Raw genomic sequence first — 19,116 nt, 5'->3', positions numbered from 1 at the left:
CAAAGAGACCCCAGCCAGAAGCCCTAATATGGCTACCTCTTGTTTTGTTTTTGATGTTTATTTATTTTTGAGAGAGAGAGAGAGAGAGAGAGAGTGAATGGAGGAGGGGCAGAGAGGGGGGAGACACAGAATGCGAAGCAGGCCCCAGGTTCTGAGCTGTCAGCACAGAGCCCAACGCGGGGCCCAAACTCAAGGACCGGGAGAACATGACCTGAGCCGAAGTCGGATGCTCGACTGACTGAAACCCAGGTGCCCCTCAATATGGCTCCTTCTAAAGACAGAGTGAACAGCACGGCGAGCGGAACGTGCCGAGCATCCCTGAGTAGCCTGTGCGGTTCTGGGCAGGACAGACTGCACAGTCACACCTCTCGGCCTCCCGTGAGGCGGCCAGAATGACACTTAACAGTAGGGCCCAGAGATGAGGTGACGCGGCGAGGTGCAGGCGGGAACTGCGCTGACAGCCAGAGCTCGCTCCCCACCCCATGGAGGAAGTAGGTAAATAAGTAAACAAACAAGTACTAAACGAATAATAACCTAAAACCAAAATGTCCTCCGTGCCGAGAACAGGGGGTCAAAGGAAGATGCTGCTGCCTGTTCCAGAAAACACGGCCGTGAGCTACTAATTCACACTAACTGCTAACTAACTAGAGAAGCTAATCTCTACTGTCCCAGGACCCGGTCTCCGCTGGCGGGCACACGGGGTGGAGGGGAACCAGCGGGGCCCAGCTGACAAGAGGGACTGCCCCGGGCCTTCTGGGCTGGTCTTCCTCTCGCCCTCAGCAGCTCCGTGTTGTTGGCAGTACATCCAACCTCTAAAACTCTGAAGCCCAGGGCTACACGCTGTAGGGAGACGTAATGAAATACGGTCTCATGTGGCAAACAGCCACCCCCACAGGGCCTCAGTGTGGCCGCGGCTGGCTCTGCACGCTCTGCCTTCCTCCTCCCTCCCTCTTCGGGGAGCCACCTTCTCTGAGAAAGGAATAAATCCAAACTCTACCAGGAGAAAGATTAAGCCAGGCAGCTGGGGAAGACTGAGGGATCTGGATGTTTCAAAAAGTTCCCGGGTGGATTTTGATGACGGGTACCTTTGGGCACGTGGCCTAATCACTTTTCCACTTATAGGTTCGACGTAGGAAGTCGCGTGTGGCTGCGAGACCGTGGGCTCACAGATAGGTGCCTGCTAAGCCTCTCGGAGTTGAAATGATTTCGCTTTTCCTCAATCCACAGTATGTATATTGGGACGTTTTCCACTTCCAGGAAGCAGGAAAGGGGAATGTGAGGAAGGGGGGGATCTTGAGCCGCCATCATACTTTCCAGTGGCTGGAGAAAGAGCAGGTGCCATTCGGGGCCCCTTGGTATTCAGGCCCAGGGCTGGGCCTTGAGAATAGCTCAGAGAAAATCCCTACCCTCCTGGAGTTGGTCTACAGACAAGGACACATAGCTGTGAGAAGTGAAATAAATGAGAAGATTTTAAAAGACATTATATAGTCAGAAAGGCGATACCCTTATTAAGAGTGTGGACTCGAGGTTCCAAGTACTGAAATCCTGATTCCTGAGTTCAAATTCTACCTCTACCAAAGCACCTTAGCAAAGACACTTCATTTTTCTGGGTCTTTCTCTCTCTCTCTTTCTCTATTTCTCTCTTCTATCGTCAGTAAAGAATGTGTCTGATAAAGATGCTCATATTATAGGACAGACGTAAGAATGAGGAAGATAATATATGTTAAGTACGTAAAATGGGGCCTGGCATATAAATTAGAGCTGCTTTTATTTTAACAGCAGGATGACAAATAAATCTCACGAGGACCGTGAATTGAAAACAAGGATACTGACACAATGAAGTTTGGAGACATGTAGCTCTGGATATAAATCTTACATCTTTGACTTAGTATGTCACATGCATAATCGCAAGCACATTAATTAGCTTTTCTGGGCTGGTTCTGTAATCTTTAAAAATGAGAATACCAACCTACCATGGCTATCGAGAGGATCCCATGAGACACAGCTTATGCAAAGCCAATGTAATTTTAATGAGCATTTAATAAATGGTAGCTCCCGCCTCTGTGAGGAGATAGAGGGTCTGCCTCGGCCCACATTCTTCGTTGAGGAAAATGAAACTCCTCAGGGCCTACCTGTCAATTTCAGCTCCACCTGCGAGGCTTCGAGGAAGGTCGCGTTCACCTTACTACTTGTTGCGTTGAACCAGTCAACTGTTAGAGTTGCGGGTTGTCTTTTCCCTAAATATTCATAATATCCCTTCCACACTGAATTGATAAAAAATACATCTGAAGGAACTGTGGGGGGGGAAAAAACCAGAGGAATGTTAGCTCACACAGAAAAATTAAATTTAGATATTCTACAACACAGAGGCATAATACGTGTTGAGTGAGAGATCACAGATCATGACGGTGATGAGGACAGAGATGACCTATCCCAGGCCCTCTACGGCATGTATGCGATGGAAATGGAATGGGGAGGGAGACTGCTGTGAGATGCACCCCCACGTCCGTGTGTTGATTTGTGGGAGAAATACTTTAGGTGCCAAAACGTTCCTTTTTTAACGGAGCTGCCAAGGCCAGAGGGTGCGGTGAACCAGAGCGACTGATATGAGGTGAGGTTATTGTGTCTAATAATAAGATGTTAGACTGACCCAGGAAACCACGACCGGTTGTTCGTTAACATCCAGGTCGACTCTTTGGAAGACACAGAAAGCTCAGAGAGCTGGCACGTATCATCCACCAGGAACTGCCTGCCCTCAGAAAGCTTGCACGTCAAAGCGGCAGTAAAGGGCGCCCACCCAGCTCATAAAGACACAAGTGCTCTGGGGCGGGAGGTCTTTATCTCACAAGGAGATCCCAACCCACCCACCCACGTTCTTCTATTCTTGTGAAAAACATCCCTGATTGCTAAGAAAGTTAGAGGCAACGATGTCAAATGCCATGGATGTACGTGAAGATGCATTTCTCCCTAAATCAAGTTTTTTAGCGAATCCACTTGCTGGAACCAATTTCTAGGACACACATAGACTATCTACGTTCATGTGCCCCTTTCAGCGCAACTGGCCATCGTCCTGTCTTGCCAGCTCGGCTGTGCCTATGAAACCGAGCCCAGCTAGGGAGGCAGCCAAGAAGGAGCGAGCGTCGGCCCTTCCCGTGGCTCTCAGTAGACTCAGCTTGCGATCATAGTGCTTTTTATAAGTTTAGGAAAGGTTAAAAACTACGATACCAACACGACATCGCACACAGCTGCTTATTGATAAGGGACGTTCAACACTTCTGCTTGTCTATCAGCGGCCGTTTGGGGGCCCAGTTTTCAGGCAAACCTGAAAAGACTGTATTTTCCTTCACTAAAATTAACAGGCTTTAGAATCCTATCAGGGTTGTTCTCCCTACATGAGAATGTACCCACTCGGCTGAAGCTATGAATGTACTGGTTCCAGCCCGTCACTGACGAGTGGCTCTTGTTGGTGTATCAGAGGAATGGGTCATGCCTGACTGGGTGCAGGAAGGTGTAACCAGCGTCCCAGAGCTGGCTTGCTTGTATCAACATGGCCATCAGCAATGTGGTGACGGTGATCCCTGGGGGCCTTCTCATCTGCTCTGTTGCTGCTGGTTTGCAGCGTGACACAACAGCCGCAAGCGGAGATTTGTTATGACGTGCTACCTCGACAGACAACCACAATTAGCAAGTCCCCTCGGAGGGAATGAGAGAAGGTGGACTGATGAGGATGGATGCACCTTCAAAATAAAGTATGCAAGTATCTCAATATCTGAAACAAAAAAATAAGCAAACAAAAACAGAACAAACACACCATCACAGCAACAGATTGTGTTTCCTTTCACTGCGGACAATGTTGTCTGGATAAAGACTATTGATTTCCGTATTCGGTTTGTAAATAACATTTGAATGGCGATTTTAAGAAGGAGTTTTTACACTTCATGGCGTACGTTGGAAAAATTCCTTTCATCGTGTCGGGACGTTGGCCCCGCTGAGACTGCGGTGTTTTAACACAGCGTTGTGACTCAACGAGAGCGTTACACATACGGTTTCCGCATCTGATGTCAGGACAGACCTTCCTGTCTAAAAGATCGGTGTTCAAAGTCGAATAAGGAAACTACTAGGGAAATGACCTTATATATGTATGCAAGTTTTCTAGATCTGTTAAAAAAAAAAAAAGGTTGACTTACATTGTAAGTTGGGGACACAGTGCATGATGAAAAGAGTCTCTAACTTTATAACACAGAGGATTTGGAGCAGTAAGCATGTCGCTTAGGAAACAGAACTGCATCTTTCGATTTTCTGTGTGATGCATCTAGCAAGGCACCACATACAACAAAAAGCAATAATTAACACGTTGGGAGGCAGAGGATGCCTGGATTATGGAGATACGGGGGAAAAAATGGAGCTCTACATCCGATCGGCTCAAGGTAACAGCTGACGTTGTCCCAATGCCTCATTCACATCAGCTTCCGGTTTAGAGGAAAGAATCGCAACCCTCTTTATAAGGCTCTCCATTATATCACATCCTGTGATCAACAGTTCGAGTCCGTTTCTGCCCACACAATGCCCGAGGCACCTTTTAATGAAACCGTGTGTGATCGTGCCGCAGGTTCTCGTCTTAAGTAAAGTGTTGTCATTCCGTTAACAAACCACCGTCAGGAAAGAAAGAAATGTGTGTGGGCTCGGCGTGCTAGGTGGCTGGATCGCTAACCCGCTCACGGTCTAGTGGAATCGGAAGTCTGCGTGTTAAAATCTGTTTCCCTGTACAGAGTAGAGAACAAATCGCTTATGTGGTTGAGATCTAGGACTGTTCTGGAATACAAACCTGGAGTTTTAGTAACTGTCTCATTAACTTCTCCCACTCCTTTACCTACAAGTAAAAAGACAAATTATCATTTTCAAAAACATTTATTTTTGAATAAGTTTGAAAAAATGTCAAATTGAGGCAATTTTCCTTTCTCCAGATTGCTTGGAGGTACAAAATAGGAATGTCTTCTACATATCCATTTAAACCCCTACATTCACAGCAGAGTATCCTTTGTGTTTGTCAAAAAAAACGGAGCTTAATGGTAAAAACCAGTGCAGCTGTGACAGGTGCATGTCTGTGTGGTGTGCTACAACAGAGAGCCTTGCAAACGAGGGTGGTTGATATCCATTTTCTCGATCCTATTTGGGATATGCTAGCCACCAGTGAAAGGTGGCATACAGAACAGCTAAGATTTCGTAGCCTCTCTTGACTTTCCAAGTCCTCACCCAAATCAACGGAAGTACAAATCGACAGATATTGAATAACACCAAATTGTTTCCCTTGCAGGACGTTTACTTTGGTCTATCACGTTGGATTTAACTCAAAATCTCTTAGCGTTTATAGGTCTGCATCAAACTACAAATTACCTTTTTAAAGTTCGTATTCTTCTGCATCTGATGGAGAAGGGCAAGGGAGACAAGAATTCCTAATTTGGAAATATAAATAGGCTTCCAGAGAGTAAAACTAAAGTCACAGATTTTATCACACTCCATACTTAGTGTTTATGCCATGTAGTATTTGATGCGTGTGTCATCTGTGTTTGGTGGGGAATCTCAAAGTTCAGCTGTCATCAGATCTGACCCTGTCTTGGGGCTCTCATTTGTAAGTACACAAATACGTGGGTAATTAATGCATCACCTTCGTGCCAATCGCTTTTGTAATTTGAACCAATGTAAAGAATACACAGATGTATATCCCGCCACCAAACAGCCTGTGGTCTTAAAAATAACGGCTTCGTTTATATATCCACCAATCCTGGGCGATATTTGCCCATTTTCATCAAAAAAAAAAAAATACTTTTTCCAAAAATATGGTGTGTATTATTGGCCTTTTAGCGCATGATGTTTTTCTTGAACCAGACAGCTTTTCTCTGCGGCTTCAAGTGTGAATAGCAAATAGTAAAACCTACATGTCTACTTAGACTATGCCTCCGTTGTACCAAACACTTACTACGCACACGTTCACACACACAGCTCACCACATGAAGCACAGATTCAGCTGGGGTGACCGACACCACTTCCATGATGCTGTTTACTTATGGATCTTACGACGGAAGCTAGCCCGATGGGCAGTTGATGCTCCTGCTAGGGGCTCGGCAGGGAGGGGCGTTCACTCCCTCATCAGCGACTTACTTTTACAGACAGGCGATTTTCCCGTCCACCTCATATCTGCTTTACACGTCCTGTGCTCAGACCCGGCCGCGAGGAAGAACCCCGGATGGCAGGTGTACACCAAGGTGTAACCGAAGGTGGGGAGGTCTATCGCTCTCACGTCCGCGTGGGCTGGCGTTTCTGGCTGTCTGCAGGCGTGGGCTGAAACGGCACGCATTCTGTTAGGAAGCACTGGCACGTTGCGTAAGATAGAGTTAGAGTCTAAAGAAATAAGGAACTACGGCAAAATCTGGAAGTGGCTGCAAAGTCAGGCTGCAACTTAAAATTGAGAGTATGGTATCTTGAGATATCCCCAATATTCCCTGAAACTTTTAACATCATGAAAACTTGGGATTTGCCAGCTCTCCCTACCTATCCTTCCCTCCCTGCCCCCTCCTCTCTCTACTCTCCCTGTCTGCATATAAGTGTGTGTAATTAATTACGTGTAGAAATTTAGAATATAAATCAGAGCACTGAAATAAATAGATCACTTCTGACATACTATTAAGATAAATGATATGTCACATTTCCTTAAAAGACCAACCCTATAAGCTAAACACACACAGATCGGCACAGGTATAGAAATACACTTTTTTTAAAATTTATATTTCATTTTAATTTTTTTAAGTTTATTTATTTATTTTGAGAGGTAGAGAAAGAGCCTGACAAGATGGGTGGAGAGAGGCAGAAAGAGAGGGAGCGAGAGAGAATCCCAAGCAGGCTCTGCACGGACTGTGCAGAGCCCAATGCGGGGCTTGAACCCACGAACCATGAGATCAGGGTCTGAGGTAAAGTCAAGAGTTGAATGCTTAACCAAGAGCCACCCAGGCATCCCTTCAATTTTTATTTTAAAGAGATTGAGAGAGAAAGAGAGAGAGAGAGAGACTGCACATGTGCAAGAGGGGGAGGAACAAAGGGAGAGAGAGAATCCCAAGCAGGTTCCACACTCTGTATGGACCCCTACTTAGGGCTCGATCCCACGACCCTGGGATCATGACCTGAGCCCAAATCAAGAGTTGGATGCTCAACCAACTGAGCCACCCAGCCTCCCCCACAAAAAAGAAATATGCCTTGATTTTTGTCTGATGGCAGCTAACAAGGCTGTTATTGAGTTAAGTCAATAATTTTGGTAAAAATTTGATTTATGTTTAGAAAGCTGAGTGCAATGTTATAGATTCTTACTTCTCTTAAAATGTAATTTAGGAGTAAGTAAGATTGCAGTGTTTAAATCTCAAGTAACTTCTTACGTATGTCTCAAGAAATGGACTTCTTCGCGGATGATTATAAAACAAGTTGACAACATTAAAATTATGAATGCAACTGTTTTAAGTATCATACTATTTTCTGCTTCAGTAAACTTTCAACATACGAATACCTGATATTAGCAAGCTCCAAGATCCACAGACACAAACACACACGTGTTTGTATATGTACATATACACAGACATACAAGTCTATATGCAAATATATATACACATATATATGCATATCTGTGCACACATAATATCCACATGTATCATTTGACTAGAGTATTAGAGATGATAGCTTTGAATTAAATATACATCTGATAATACTGATAAATACACAGAAATCACATTTTATACACCATTAAAAGAATTTTTCATGACATTCTACTTTTTTTGATTCTCTTATTTAACACAGTAAGATTAAAATTTTTTATTTCATTAAGCTGATAGAGGGTGAAATACTGACTTATGAATTGTTCCCACAATATCTTTTCTATTTCTCATGATTAAGTCACAAAATAAAATTTTATCCTACATAACAATTTGAATGATAAATTCATATGGACTTCAAAAATAACGTTTAAGGGGCGCCTGGTGGCTCAGTCGGTTGAGCGTCTGACTCTTGATTTGGGCTCAGGTCATGATCCCAGGGTTGTGGGATCACGACCCATTTCAGGCTCCACACTGAGCTTGGAGCCTGCTTGAGATTCTCTCTCTCTCTCTCTCTCTCTCTCTCTCTCTCTCTCTCTCTCTCCCCCCCCCACCGCCCTCTCCCCTGCTCGCTCTTTCTCTAAAATAAAAAAATAACATTTAAGATATTTCTATTAATATCATGACATATTTCATGATCCATTTTACCCTCTCTTTAATAATCTAATGTAAACATTCTAGAAGAATAATAGCATGGATAAGAAAGTTTCCTTTCTGTGAGTGTTACCGATGTCATTCACTTGTGTTTGGTTTAGGGCATGTTCTCAGACCTTAGCGTGCCCCAGTATCACCCGCAGAGCTGGGTGATGATAGCGTGCTGTCCCTCCTTTTTGCTCCCGCTGGGGTTCCAGCCCCTGAGTTTCTGATTCCCAAAGTCTGGGGCCACAGCTTGAGAATTTTAATCACTACCCAACTCCCAGGTGACGCTGATGCTGCTAGTTCTAGGGAATCAAACTCTGAGAAATTCTGGTCTAGGGAATTAGAAATGATCAAACAAACAAAAATCAGGCAATTCCTCATTATTTCCCTTGAGGGCAAACGCCTCCCAGAGGTTCGAGAACACATAGGCTGTGGCTGGCTGCAGTGGAAGAAATCACACTTACGTATACATTCTGTCTGTATTCCACTCCAAGTTAAATTTGCCAGGCAAGTCCGAGTCGTAGAACCTTGGATGTGGTAACCTTTTCTGCACCTGAAAAACACGGTGCTTCCGACCTAGAGAGGAAATCCAACATGGGCTTCAGAGGCGGAGCGGATGTGCGAGATACAATGTCATCACGCTGGAAAGCTCATTCCAGGGTAAGACACGCGAGTGACATCTCTCTTCCATGTCAGGCCACTGTTTGAGCCAGCATGGACGTTTCAACTGTGTGTTATGGCTGAGTTGCTCAATGCACGAGGTGAGGATACACGCAGGTACAGAGAACTGTGGTCATTTAAGAGGGAGTTTACTTGGGTGACGAAAGAACGGTTTTTCTCTTTCCTTTTGGCCCTCTGTGTCTTCAGATTATAATAATTTTTTTTCCCTTTTCCATTATTTCCTGCTATCCCTATTTAAGGTGTTGGCTTTACCCAATTGCTTTTGTTGACACTGCTGGGGATTGGCCAGCTCCTGCTCTATCGTAGAATCTCTCAAAACTCAGTCTATCCTCCCGAAGCAGCAGATACTTGAACTCTTTATTGCCACCCGCATGCCTGAAGTATCTTCCCAATAGACCTTCACAACCTCACCAACCCCCCCCCCCTTAGTTGTTGATATCTTGCTAACTTTCACTTCTGCACATTCTTTCCTGACCTTCCAAGGATGCATCATATGCTTCTTACTGCAATGTCCTAGAAGCACCTGTATGTTTATCTACTTCCCCAACCTAACTGGAAATGCCTTGAAGGGAAGGTTCCCAGCGGTCTGTAGACATGTTTTTTGAGGATCAGTGATGGTCATGTGTTGAAGGGAATCAATGATCTCCCCTGGTCACCGATCACTTATATCCGGGACATGCAGGTTGGGGAGAACAGAAAACGGAAGAGAAGTACGCTCACAGAAAGGTGGTCTATGCCTGGAAGGCAGCTTTGCGCACCCCGTGGTTCGGAATGGGACCAAGTGGGTTCCTAAGGCATGAATTATGAAGCCATGTAAGTGCACAGGTGAAGAGTGCACCTGATTCTTGCTCAGAGGATTCAAACCAGGTCCTTAATTCTTCTACATGTGTCTTCCCATCTGGGTCAGTCCCTATCTCCCTCATTGGGATTTTGGGAAGAAGAACTATGAGTAAAACATGGGGCAATAGTTGCTGCACTGAATAGTGATGAAGCGTGTCAGAAAAAAAGTAAAAAATAAACAAGCTGTTCCTTACCACTGGCACCTGAAAGTAGAGATTGGAATTTATACAGAAAAAAAAAAATCAAATTTACCTAAACTGCAAAGGAATAACGGATTTGAGATGCAGAGATGGGTAAAGAGTAATCCATCACCTATCAGGAATACCCTCCATCGAATTTCCTTGTCAGGATGTCACTGACCCCAATCGGACCTCCTGGCAAATACGCGACGTTATTTACCAGCAAGAAGAAAAGAGAGAGCCTCTATCAGGTACTGGTCGGAGGAAAAGACAGTGTCCTTCTCAATAGAGTATCTTTTAGCAGAAGATGCCTGGCCAGTCCAGATTGATCACTGTAAATTAACCTGGTGTTTATGAATTGACGGGACGTGGCCCGCCGGAGACTGGAGGGCAGCATTTAACTTGCGTAATGAACACAGCATGACAAGGGATGTTCTAAAACCGAAGCGGCTCACTCTGCGTGAGCATGTTGCAGAACGCAGTGCTGAAGAAAACAAAACTCTGTTATATTCACAACTTAATGTGTCCTGACGAAAACGAAAGAAGAAACAAGAAACATTTTGGGACGATTCCTCTGACAGGGTTAGCCATCTCCTTAAAGGATGGCGTCTGTGTCTTTCAAGTATTAGCAAATCTTGCTTTTGGATCCAACCTATCATTCTTGTTAGTGTAACTTGATTTTGTCATCAGAGGAGTGAGAAATTTATCCATTCCTATTAGTTTCTTAAGATAGATCCCAGGGATAGGATGCCGAGTGCAGTCACTAAATGTGGACTTCACGTGGGCTCTTTGAGGGCAGATAAGGAACCCGTGGGGAGTCAATGAGAGCATTACTCAGTATAGTATTTGCAGGCCTTGGCGTATATGTGGCATGACATTTCTACATGCCAGTAAGCATTTCCCTGAGGAGTGGGCCATATTCGACACCTAACATAAAATACGCCAGATTGTGCCTCATAGGTACCTACGACAAGTTCCTCTGGGGGGTATAGGAATGCCATCAGGAAGTAGCCAAGGTGTGTTAGAGCCAACCAAGAAAGAATATGTTAGGTTTCAGGAAAGCCTCAGTGAAGTGGCTGAAGAGAAAAGGCTTTTTATTCTAAATTAGTGGGATCTCTAACTTGAATGCACTACACATATTTAACTGTGGCTTTCAAAGCCATCTCATCATCGAGCTGTGAAGTCACTTGATCACTTAAGATGGTGGAAACATTTTATTTCAAGGTTCATTACCTCCCAGTTTTGGTTATTCCTCTAAATACTACCTAACGCGTTAATGTACTTTTTATTTAAAAAGGCAAACGAACGTCAAACGTGATATCAAGTATGCAAATAGTTCATACACAGAGGTGGCATGGAGAAGAAATATCACAAAGTAAGCCTACTAGCTGAGGAGGCTGAATGCGTTTTCTTCTGTTTTTGTCTCTAAAATCTAGTATTATTTGCCCATGATGCATCGGGTCACTGAACAGGGTATTGTTACGTGTGGCTATTCAGTGACCAGTCACTCTGGAGAACTGCCACGACAGTTCAGCGAACAAAAAACATCACGTCATGCAAACTTTCAAGTAGAAATCAATATGACAATTGCTACTGTGTGAATTAAGATGCATCCAGCTATCCCAATTTTGACGGTTAAAATATCACGTGGGCATCCTCTCCGAATCAATGTATCTCCGCAAATATACGATGAATCAGGGTACGTGAAGCCATGCGCACATGTTCGAGTGTCACTTGCATTTTATACTTACAGGGAAACAGGGTGAAATAAAAATGGAATACCTCATATCCTCTGGAGCTATTCTGTATTCCGAAGTGTGGAGTGCCGGGGTCTGGGCAGCTGTTATGAGCTGGATCTGAAGTGCACATAAAAACAAAACAAAACAAAACAAAGAGCGCCAGATACGGTTACTCTAGGGATGCTAACATTTTTACTCAAAGGTCATAAAATTTTAAGAAAACTGGGAGGGTCCGGGTGGCTCCGTTGGTTAAGTGCCCGACTCTGGATTTCGGGTCAGGTCATGATCTCACTGTCTCGAGATCGAGCCCCGCATAGGGCTCTGCGCTGAGCCCGGAGTCTGCTTGGGATCCTCTCTCCTTCTCTCTCCACCCCGCCCCTGCTCATTCCCTCCCTCTCCCTCTCTCTCTCTCTCTCTAAAAATAGACAAAGTATAAAAAATTGAGAAAATTATATTTTGGCAGATAGGTAAGATGTTTTGCATTAAAGTTAAAAATCAAAGTAAATTGCTATTTTCATCTTCTTTTCAGACTTCTTTAGATATTCCTCTTTAGTTCTTTATCAGATTCTAAATTGCTCTGTGTATTATTTTCTGTATCAGAATGAACACTCTTTTCCATTTTCTGGTCAGACATAGTATACTGGTTGGTCCACTAATATGCTGTCTTCAATAATTATTATGATCCCTCGGTTCTTAAGGAGTTCACTAGTGGTCATCTCTTTCAGTCATCCATTACATGATTGCAAATTTCTTGAGTTAATTTTCCTCGAGACTTCAAAATGGGAACTATATTTAGTGCTTCAAAGTTGAGGCATATGGTAGACCAAAAGTGACATTTCTCTCCCCAAAAGTGTAGGACTTGAGCAATGAGGAGCGTGTAGCTTTATTATTTGCTGCTCTCTAGATGCTCGTATGAAAAAAATCACCTAACTTACAAAAAAAATTGTTTTCGAGAGAAACTAACCTATTGGAAGGAAGAAAATCATTTCTTAGTATAGAGATAGGAACCGTGTAGCAACGGTTTAAATGAAATAGCAGTAAACATGTCTATTAATAAAAAAAAAGGCAGTGCTTCAAGGAAATTATTCCTGAAGCTCTTTGTGTTTAAGTAGTAATCAGTCAATTTCTTAGAAACCATGACTATAGATCATTAATTGTTTACTACAAAGATGCAGAACATCTACTCCTTGGCTCAGTACAGCTGGTGAAAAAATTAACCCATCAATCAACATGAATCTGCAGCCATGAGGTATGAAGAAAATTGCTCTTAACAGAAATAAAGGGTAATGTTTCTCTGCCACTAAGAATTTGACTTTTGACAAATACAGCTTGTATCTGAATCCTTTCTAGGAGACAGAAATCCAACATAAAAAGGCAGGGCTTAAATCATATGGAAAGCGTCTTCTGACTTGTAAGTGTTGTTGCCATATTCCAAGGTCACCAGAACGTCGTGCCCGACTCCTTCCACCACTGCTGGTGTGGGTGGGTCAGTAGGGACTGGCCAGTGAAGACAGACTGGCACCAAGGGGACGACGCCCAAACAACAGCCAGGCCATCTTCCCGGTGATGGTGGCTTTGGAGAAGGGCAATGACAGTGTCTTCAACAAAGCTGTCTTTCCCTGAAAGAATGCTCCTGCCGCTTGAGGTGCAGACAGGGAAACAAGACCTAAATTCAAGTCCAAAGTTGATCTGTAGGATTTAATCGGAGTAGCCGATGAGGGCTTGCCCAACGAACCATCTGTGGGCACAGGATCTGTGAAGCCACAAACGATCCCGTTTTAGCGTGCGGGTCCCCACCCCCGAACACCCTCGGGGTGGTCTTGCCAACGTTCCTACCGATGCAGGTGGGCTGGGTGCCGCTCCACGTGCCGTCGGCCTGGCAGGTTCTTCTCGAGGACCCCACCAGTATGAAGGGAGGTTTGCACTGGAAGAAGACTTCAGATTTATAGGTGAAGCTTTTGCCACTGAGCCGCCCCTCCGCGGGGGTGCCGGGGTCTCCGCAGAACACAGCTGTTGGAGACAGCAAGGCAGTCAGCCAACAACAGGAGCCGCCGCATCGGGTCAGCCCACTCGGGTCGCGTAACTAGGGTCTGCGAAATCTTTGGGGACAACTATTAAACTGGGAAATGACCGAGGGGCAGAATGCGCATTTGAGCGGGGAGGTCTCAAGCGTGAACGTCTGCATACGGTAGCATGGCTATAGAGGACACGTCGCTGTTCTCCTCACACCGGGAGCTGAGGGTGCTCCTCACGGTCCAGTGCAACGTGACCCAGGAACAAGCATTACTGGGGGACTTACGTAGGCACTGGGGCACCTCCCCTTTCCACACCCCACGGCCTTCGCAGGAGAGGATGGCGGAGTGAGAGGGCTGGAAGCCGTCCACGCAGCTGTAACTGATGCTGGACCCCCAGTGGAAATCTGCTCCCTCCACCTTCCCGTGCTGTACTTGAGGAGGCCGGCCACACGTGACAGCTGTTTCAAAGAACAGACGAGACTGAACGTCCGGAGCGTCCGCCACGACCCTAACACTCACAGGATGCACGTTTTAATTCTACCCGGATCACAAAGGACATCTGCCTAGGGTTGTTTTCTTTTAATACGAGAATTATTGAGGAAGACAGCACATCGAGATAGTAGAACTTTTCTCCAATATTTCTTCATTAATTTAGATCAAGTACATAAGAGCACAGCAAAGTCACAACATACCACACGGTGGAAGAAAGCAGGATTGAACATGACATTCTCAATACGTACAAGGCCAAGAAGGGAAGAAATACTCGTATTCAATGTATGCCTTTTCATGATGGTTCTCAACAACAGATCAAATCTGGGCTTGCTTATATGACATGAATACAGACTTCTGGATTTATATATGTAGTTGGCAAGCTCTGTGTTTTTTTAACACATAAAGATATAATATGTGAAAGACATAGGCTGTGGACCCATTTGCCGAATAATTAAAAACCAAGCACTTGCATGGCTAAGAAGATTCTGTGGAACACCACCGCCCAGTGTATTATATCAGCCCTGAGCTGACGGTGGGGCCCCCGAGCAGGGACGCAGTTCTCACAGATGATGAGTGGTTGGCATGGCCCCAGGCAGCCCCCTTAGAGTCTAGCCATTACCCTGAAGTGCAGGGGGCTGGGGACTGCGATCGACAAATCTTCTTGGAAGATCCAAGAGCTTTCTGGATTTTTCACACTGGAGGAGGCTTGCCAATGACAGAAGGCAGCAAGAGAAGGGACCCAGGTGTATACTCTCACCTGCATTTTCTTCTGCGTGCTCACACTCAGGCATTCTCACGTCGGAAGACACAGTCACACATGCACAGTCAGCAGTTGGAAATGAGCCTCTCTGTTATCTCTCATCTATTCAGTTTTTTCAACCAATATTTCTTGAGAGTCCACATGTGAGGGGGTAGGGGGGACACGTGCTCTAGACAGGGGATATCAAGTGAGAAGTCCCCTAGGAGGGAACAGTAATGAGCGACGTGGTTTCACAGAATCACGTGAGGAGGTGACTAGCCCCAGACGGGTTCAGAGGGAGAGAGTGGTCTCTTCTGGAAGGGCCTGGTTGCCCACGGAGTTCCTTCCAACTGCACTGGCTGTTCAAAAGAGGAGCAAAAGTCTACAAAAGCATGTGACATCACAGAGACCAGTGCAATTATTGGTCGCTGTCATGAGCACGTCACGTGACTAGATGGCTCCTGACACTAGTCTGTGACTTTCAGTAAACGTTTATCCAGCGCCTGCAACAGACACAGCATTAATGATGGCTGGCGGAAGACAGGAGCCTCTGCGATCCTTACGCACCGGTAGGAGGGAAAACGTGGCCCACCAACAGGCCCACGTCGGAAGGGAGAGGGAGCCAGGTGGTTGAGCACCCAGCTCTCACGGAGGCCTCACACTGAGCTCTGTCCACGCAAGCCCCAAGACCCATCTGCCTCTCAGAGCCCACTGAAGATGAACGCTTCCTCACTATCAGTTGCCAGGGTCCAACTCACAACTCCCCCAGAACTGTCCGGGTTCCTAGTCCAACAAAGAACCAGCCACTGCATTTTTGTTTGGGGCCAGCCACGCTCAAGCCCCACTTGTCTCCCTGTGCCCCTCCTGCCCCACTCTGGCCTGGCTGATAAGGAAGCTGGCACGTGCTCTCTCCAGTGCTGGCAGAGGAGCCCTAACCGTGCAGATCGCTGTCTTTGGACAACTGTCTCCAGCACCACTGTTTTCTCACTGTCAAAGCCCAGCCCTCAGCTACATCGTTCAAGTCACATCCACTGGCGTCTCCCTGACCTTCTCTCCCTGAAAAGTCCAACCCCCAAGTCATAAACCTTTTCTACCACCTCTATATTTGTAGGGCATCTTCAGACTCAGTGTCCGAATCCCAGAGAACATCATGTTTACCAACATGGTCCGCCATTATTTGATGATTGGCTTCTCTAAGTGGAGTTTAAAGTCCTATAATTATTCTTCCCCATCATACCTGTCTTAAGCCTTAATAAATCTGGGGTTAACAATGTTTACCGAGAGAGAGGACATCACTGGGATTCAAAATACTTAAGACTTAAAGGTTGTACCCCATCATTTGGGAGCTGATGTCTCCCAATCTTGGTTTGTACACTGAGCCATTTACTAACTCTGCTAGTCTGTTTTCCCATCTGTAAAGCTGAGATTAATGTATTAAGAAAATGGCAGTGATTTTATTTGCAAATGAGTTCACGAGAATTCCTAGCACATAGAGGACATCATAAATGCTTGCAAATGCAGTGAAATGGAATTCAACAAACGCTTCTGTGTCAGCAAGACCAGAAAGGTAATGACACAGACCTTTGCAGGTGGGTTTGCTGTTATTCCATGTACTGTCTTTGGTACAACGGATGGTGGATGATGTGACAGGTTCCAGGAGATAGCCAGGGTCACACTGATAGCTTACAGTCTTATTGAAGGTGAAATCCGTCCCAAACTGGATGCCATTGGCCAGTGTACCTGGGTCCCCACAGCTTATAACTAATGAGCAGAAGACAAAAAGCATTAGAAAGGTAAAAACAAAAACAAAAACAAACATTAAATGAATTCATTATGGTTTCTGTTCATGTTACTCCCCTTATGCTGATATTCAAAATGATTAAGCAGTGGGGCGCTTGGGTGGCTCAGTCAGTTAAGTGTCTGACTCTTGGTCTCGGCTCAGGTCATGATCTCATGGTTCGTGGGTTTGAGTCCCACTTCGGGCTCTGTGCCAACAGCGCAGAACCTGCTTGGGATTTTCTCTCTCTCTCTCTCTCTCTCTCTCTCTCTCTCTCTCTCTCTCTCTCTCCTCTCTGCCCCTCCCATGCTCACTCTCTTTTTCTCAAAATAAATACAAAATTAAACTTAATGAAAACAAACCAAATTGATTCAGTAGTAAATTGTTACAGCAGGATTGTCCTCTGTGTGCTGTTTGCTGACTGGTTGTCGGGACACTGTGTTTGGAATCGCTTGTTTCTATTTGATCCTGGTTGGCTGTGGGGATGCCGGCTGCCATCTCTGTCCAGTCCTTAATTATGTACCGTGTGTACTCTCATCACAAAGTTAAGGACAGAGACAAAAGCTGCGATCAGAGAATAAACGCTTTTCTTACTTCTCTGCAAACGAGATGTTCTACAGAGAGGACAAACCTTGACTTTTGTTGGCCCCAATTTTCCAATGTCCAACCCACTGGCCAATGAAAATAGCTTTGGGGGCGCCTGTGTGGCTCAGTTGGTTACATGTCTGACTTTGGCTCAGGTCATGTTCTCATGGTTTGTGAGTTCAAGCCCCGCTTCAGTCTCACTGCTGACAGCACAGAGCCTGCTTTAGATTCTCTGTCACCCTCTCTGCCCTCCCCCTGCTTACACGCATGTAATCTCTCTCTCCCCCCCTCAAAAATAAGTAAACGTTAAAAAGAAGAAAATATTTTCAACCATATAAATAAGAAGGTGAAGAAAGATCTAAAACTGCCTAATAAATAGAGCCATCATATATATGTAGACCTTGTTTTTGCCATGTGTTAAAAAAATCAATAAAGTATTTAACAAATAAATTTTTCTCGGTCAAGTCGGTGACGTCCTTGGGCCCACATGACAGCTGTTACTAACTTGTACAGTCGGGGGCTGTGCCGGTCCAGGTCCCGTTGGCTGTGCAGTGCCGAATCATTAACCCCGAGGTCTTGTAGCCTTCCCAACAGGCGTAGATGACCGAGCTGGAGAACAGGACGCCGTCACTGCTGACAATCATGCCGTTGGTGGGCGTGCCAGGATTCCCACAGGACACGGCTGTGAGCGACAGTAACACATAAACACAGTGAGCTCCTACCAAAATGATCAATACAAGAGACCAGAGGTTGTCAGTGTCGTAGAGGACATGTTTCTTTTTAAGAAAATAGGACCTATTGCTATGAAGATGTTGAATATATATCTTACATTATGATTTGTACCGTTATTTTATCGATGAGTTACAAATGTGAAAATTGTCTTTTCATAGTATTCTTCCTAAAGTACTTCAAAACAAATTAAAAGATGAATTAAAGCACTGAAAATTCCAAGACTTGCTTCTTTGGGATTTCACATGTTTATAACAAAAAGAAAATTTTTTTAAAGGATTTTTTTTAAAGGATCTATCTGATATCAGCAACTCAGAAGTCACTCCCTTCACGTAATAACTGATTTTTTTAGAAATCTGGTCAAATCGGGTCATATTTCACATCTGTAGAATTCATTTTGGAAAATAAGTGATGCCTGAGGAGTATGAGTGAGTACTTAAACTGTCTTGTAAAATGGTCTCCTCATTGTTACCCCATCCAACGGCGGCTGTTTTAAGTGGCCTTGGACAGGCTGCACTCTGTTTCTCTCTAGATGATCCCAATGCCTGTGCAGACATTAAGATGCCCCCTAACGATGGCAATAATGAAAGGCTGGGCAACAGTTCTACGCCCGGTGTACCCCCCTCACACTTTCTTAGCCCAGAAAGCTCAGTGGCTTCTGGGTATGTATCATGTGATGGTTTTAACCCATAATAGGATTTTCTTGACTTTTGTACTCGCGTTTATTTATCACAAAGATTGTGTTTTTTTCTCCTTAGCACTCCCACATGATGCACAGCAGGTAGACATAGAAAGAATATGACCTTTTGTTGGACGCTTACAGCAGAATGTATTCTGAGACCATTTCTGAGAATGGCTGGAATGTTTACAAATGCTCCTTCCTATTTAGTTGTGCCACTTTCAAATCTAGCATTCAGAACAAAGATAGACTCTTTCTAAAAATGTGGATGAAAACAGGGGCACCTGGGTGGCTCAGTCGGTTAAGCATGGGATGTTTGATTTCAGCTCAGGTCATGATTTCACGGTCCATGAGACTGAGCCACACACTTGACTCTGTGCTGACAGTA

The 19,116-nt window shown here is 44.9% G+C and overlaps 1 protein-coding gene across 3 annotated transcripts in view; it reads right to left on the bottom strand.

Annotated features, from left to right (window-relative positions):
• The window catches only part of CSMD1 (CUB and Sushi multiple domains 1), a 2,002,273-nt gene that overhangs the window by 15,008 nt on the left and 1,968,149 nt on the right, over nucleotides 1-19,116 (bottom strand). For 2 of the 3 annotated variants that reach the window (XM_078445226.2, XM_078445228.2), the window contains 9 exons: nucleotides 17,826-18,002; nucleotides 16,540-16,719; nucleotides 14,012-14,185; nucleotides 13,549-13,722; nucleotides 11,756-11,829; nucleotides 8,738-8,849; nucleotides 6,160-6,339; nucleotides 4,826-4,870; nucleotides 2,133-2,294 (listed from right to left, as the gene is read on the bottom strand). In XM_078445226.2, the coding sequence (XP_078301352.2) occupies nucleotides 2,133-2,294; nucleotides 4,826-4,870; nucleotides 6,160-6,339; nucleotides 8,738-8,849; nucleotides 11,756-11,829; nucleotides 13,549-13,722; nucleotides 14,012-14,185; nucleotides 16,540-16,719; nucleotides 17,826-18,002 (1,278 nt within the window). The remainder of the gene's footprint in view (nucleotides 1-2,132; nucleotides 2,295-4,825; nucleotides 4,871-6,159; nucleotides 6,340-8,737; nucleotides 8,850-11,755; nucleotides 11,830-13,548; nucleotides 13,723-14,011; nucleotides 14,186-16,539; nucleotides 16,720-17,825; nucleotides 18,003-19,116) is intronic. The other variant, XM_078445227.2, reaches the window with a different exon arrangement.

The sequence above is a fragment of the Panthera onca genome, chromosome B1, assembly GCF_046562875.1.
Source record: "Panthera onca isolate mPanOnc1 chromosome B1, mPanOnc1 haplotype 2, whole genome shotgun sequence".
In the NCBI taxonomy this organism is placed as follows: Eukaryota; Metazoa; Chordata; class Mammalia; order Carnivora; family Felidae; genus Panthera; species Panthera onca.
This window is presented reverse-complemented; position numbering and strand designations above follow the sequence as displayed.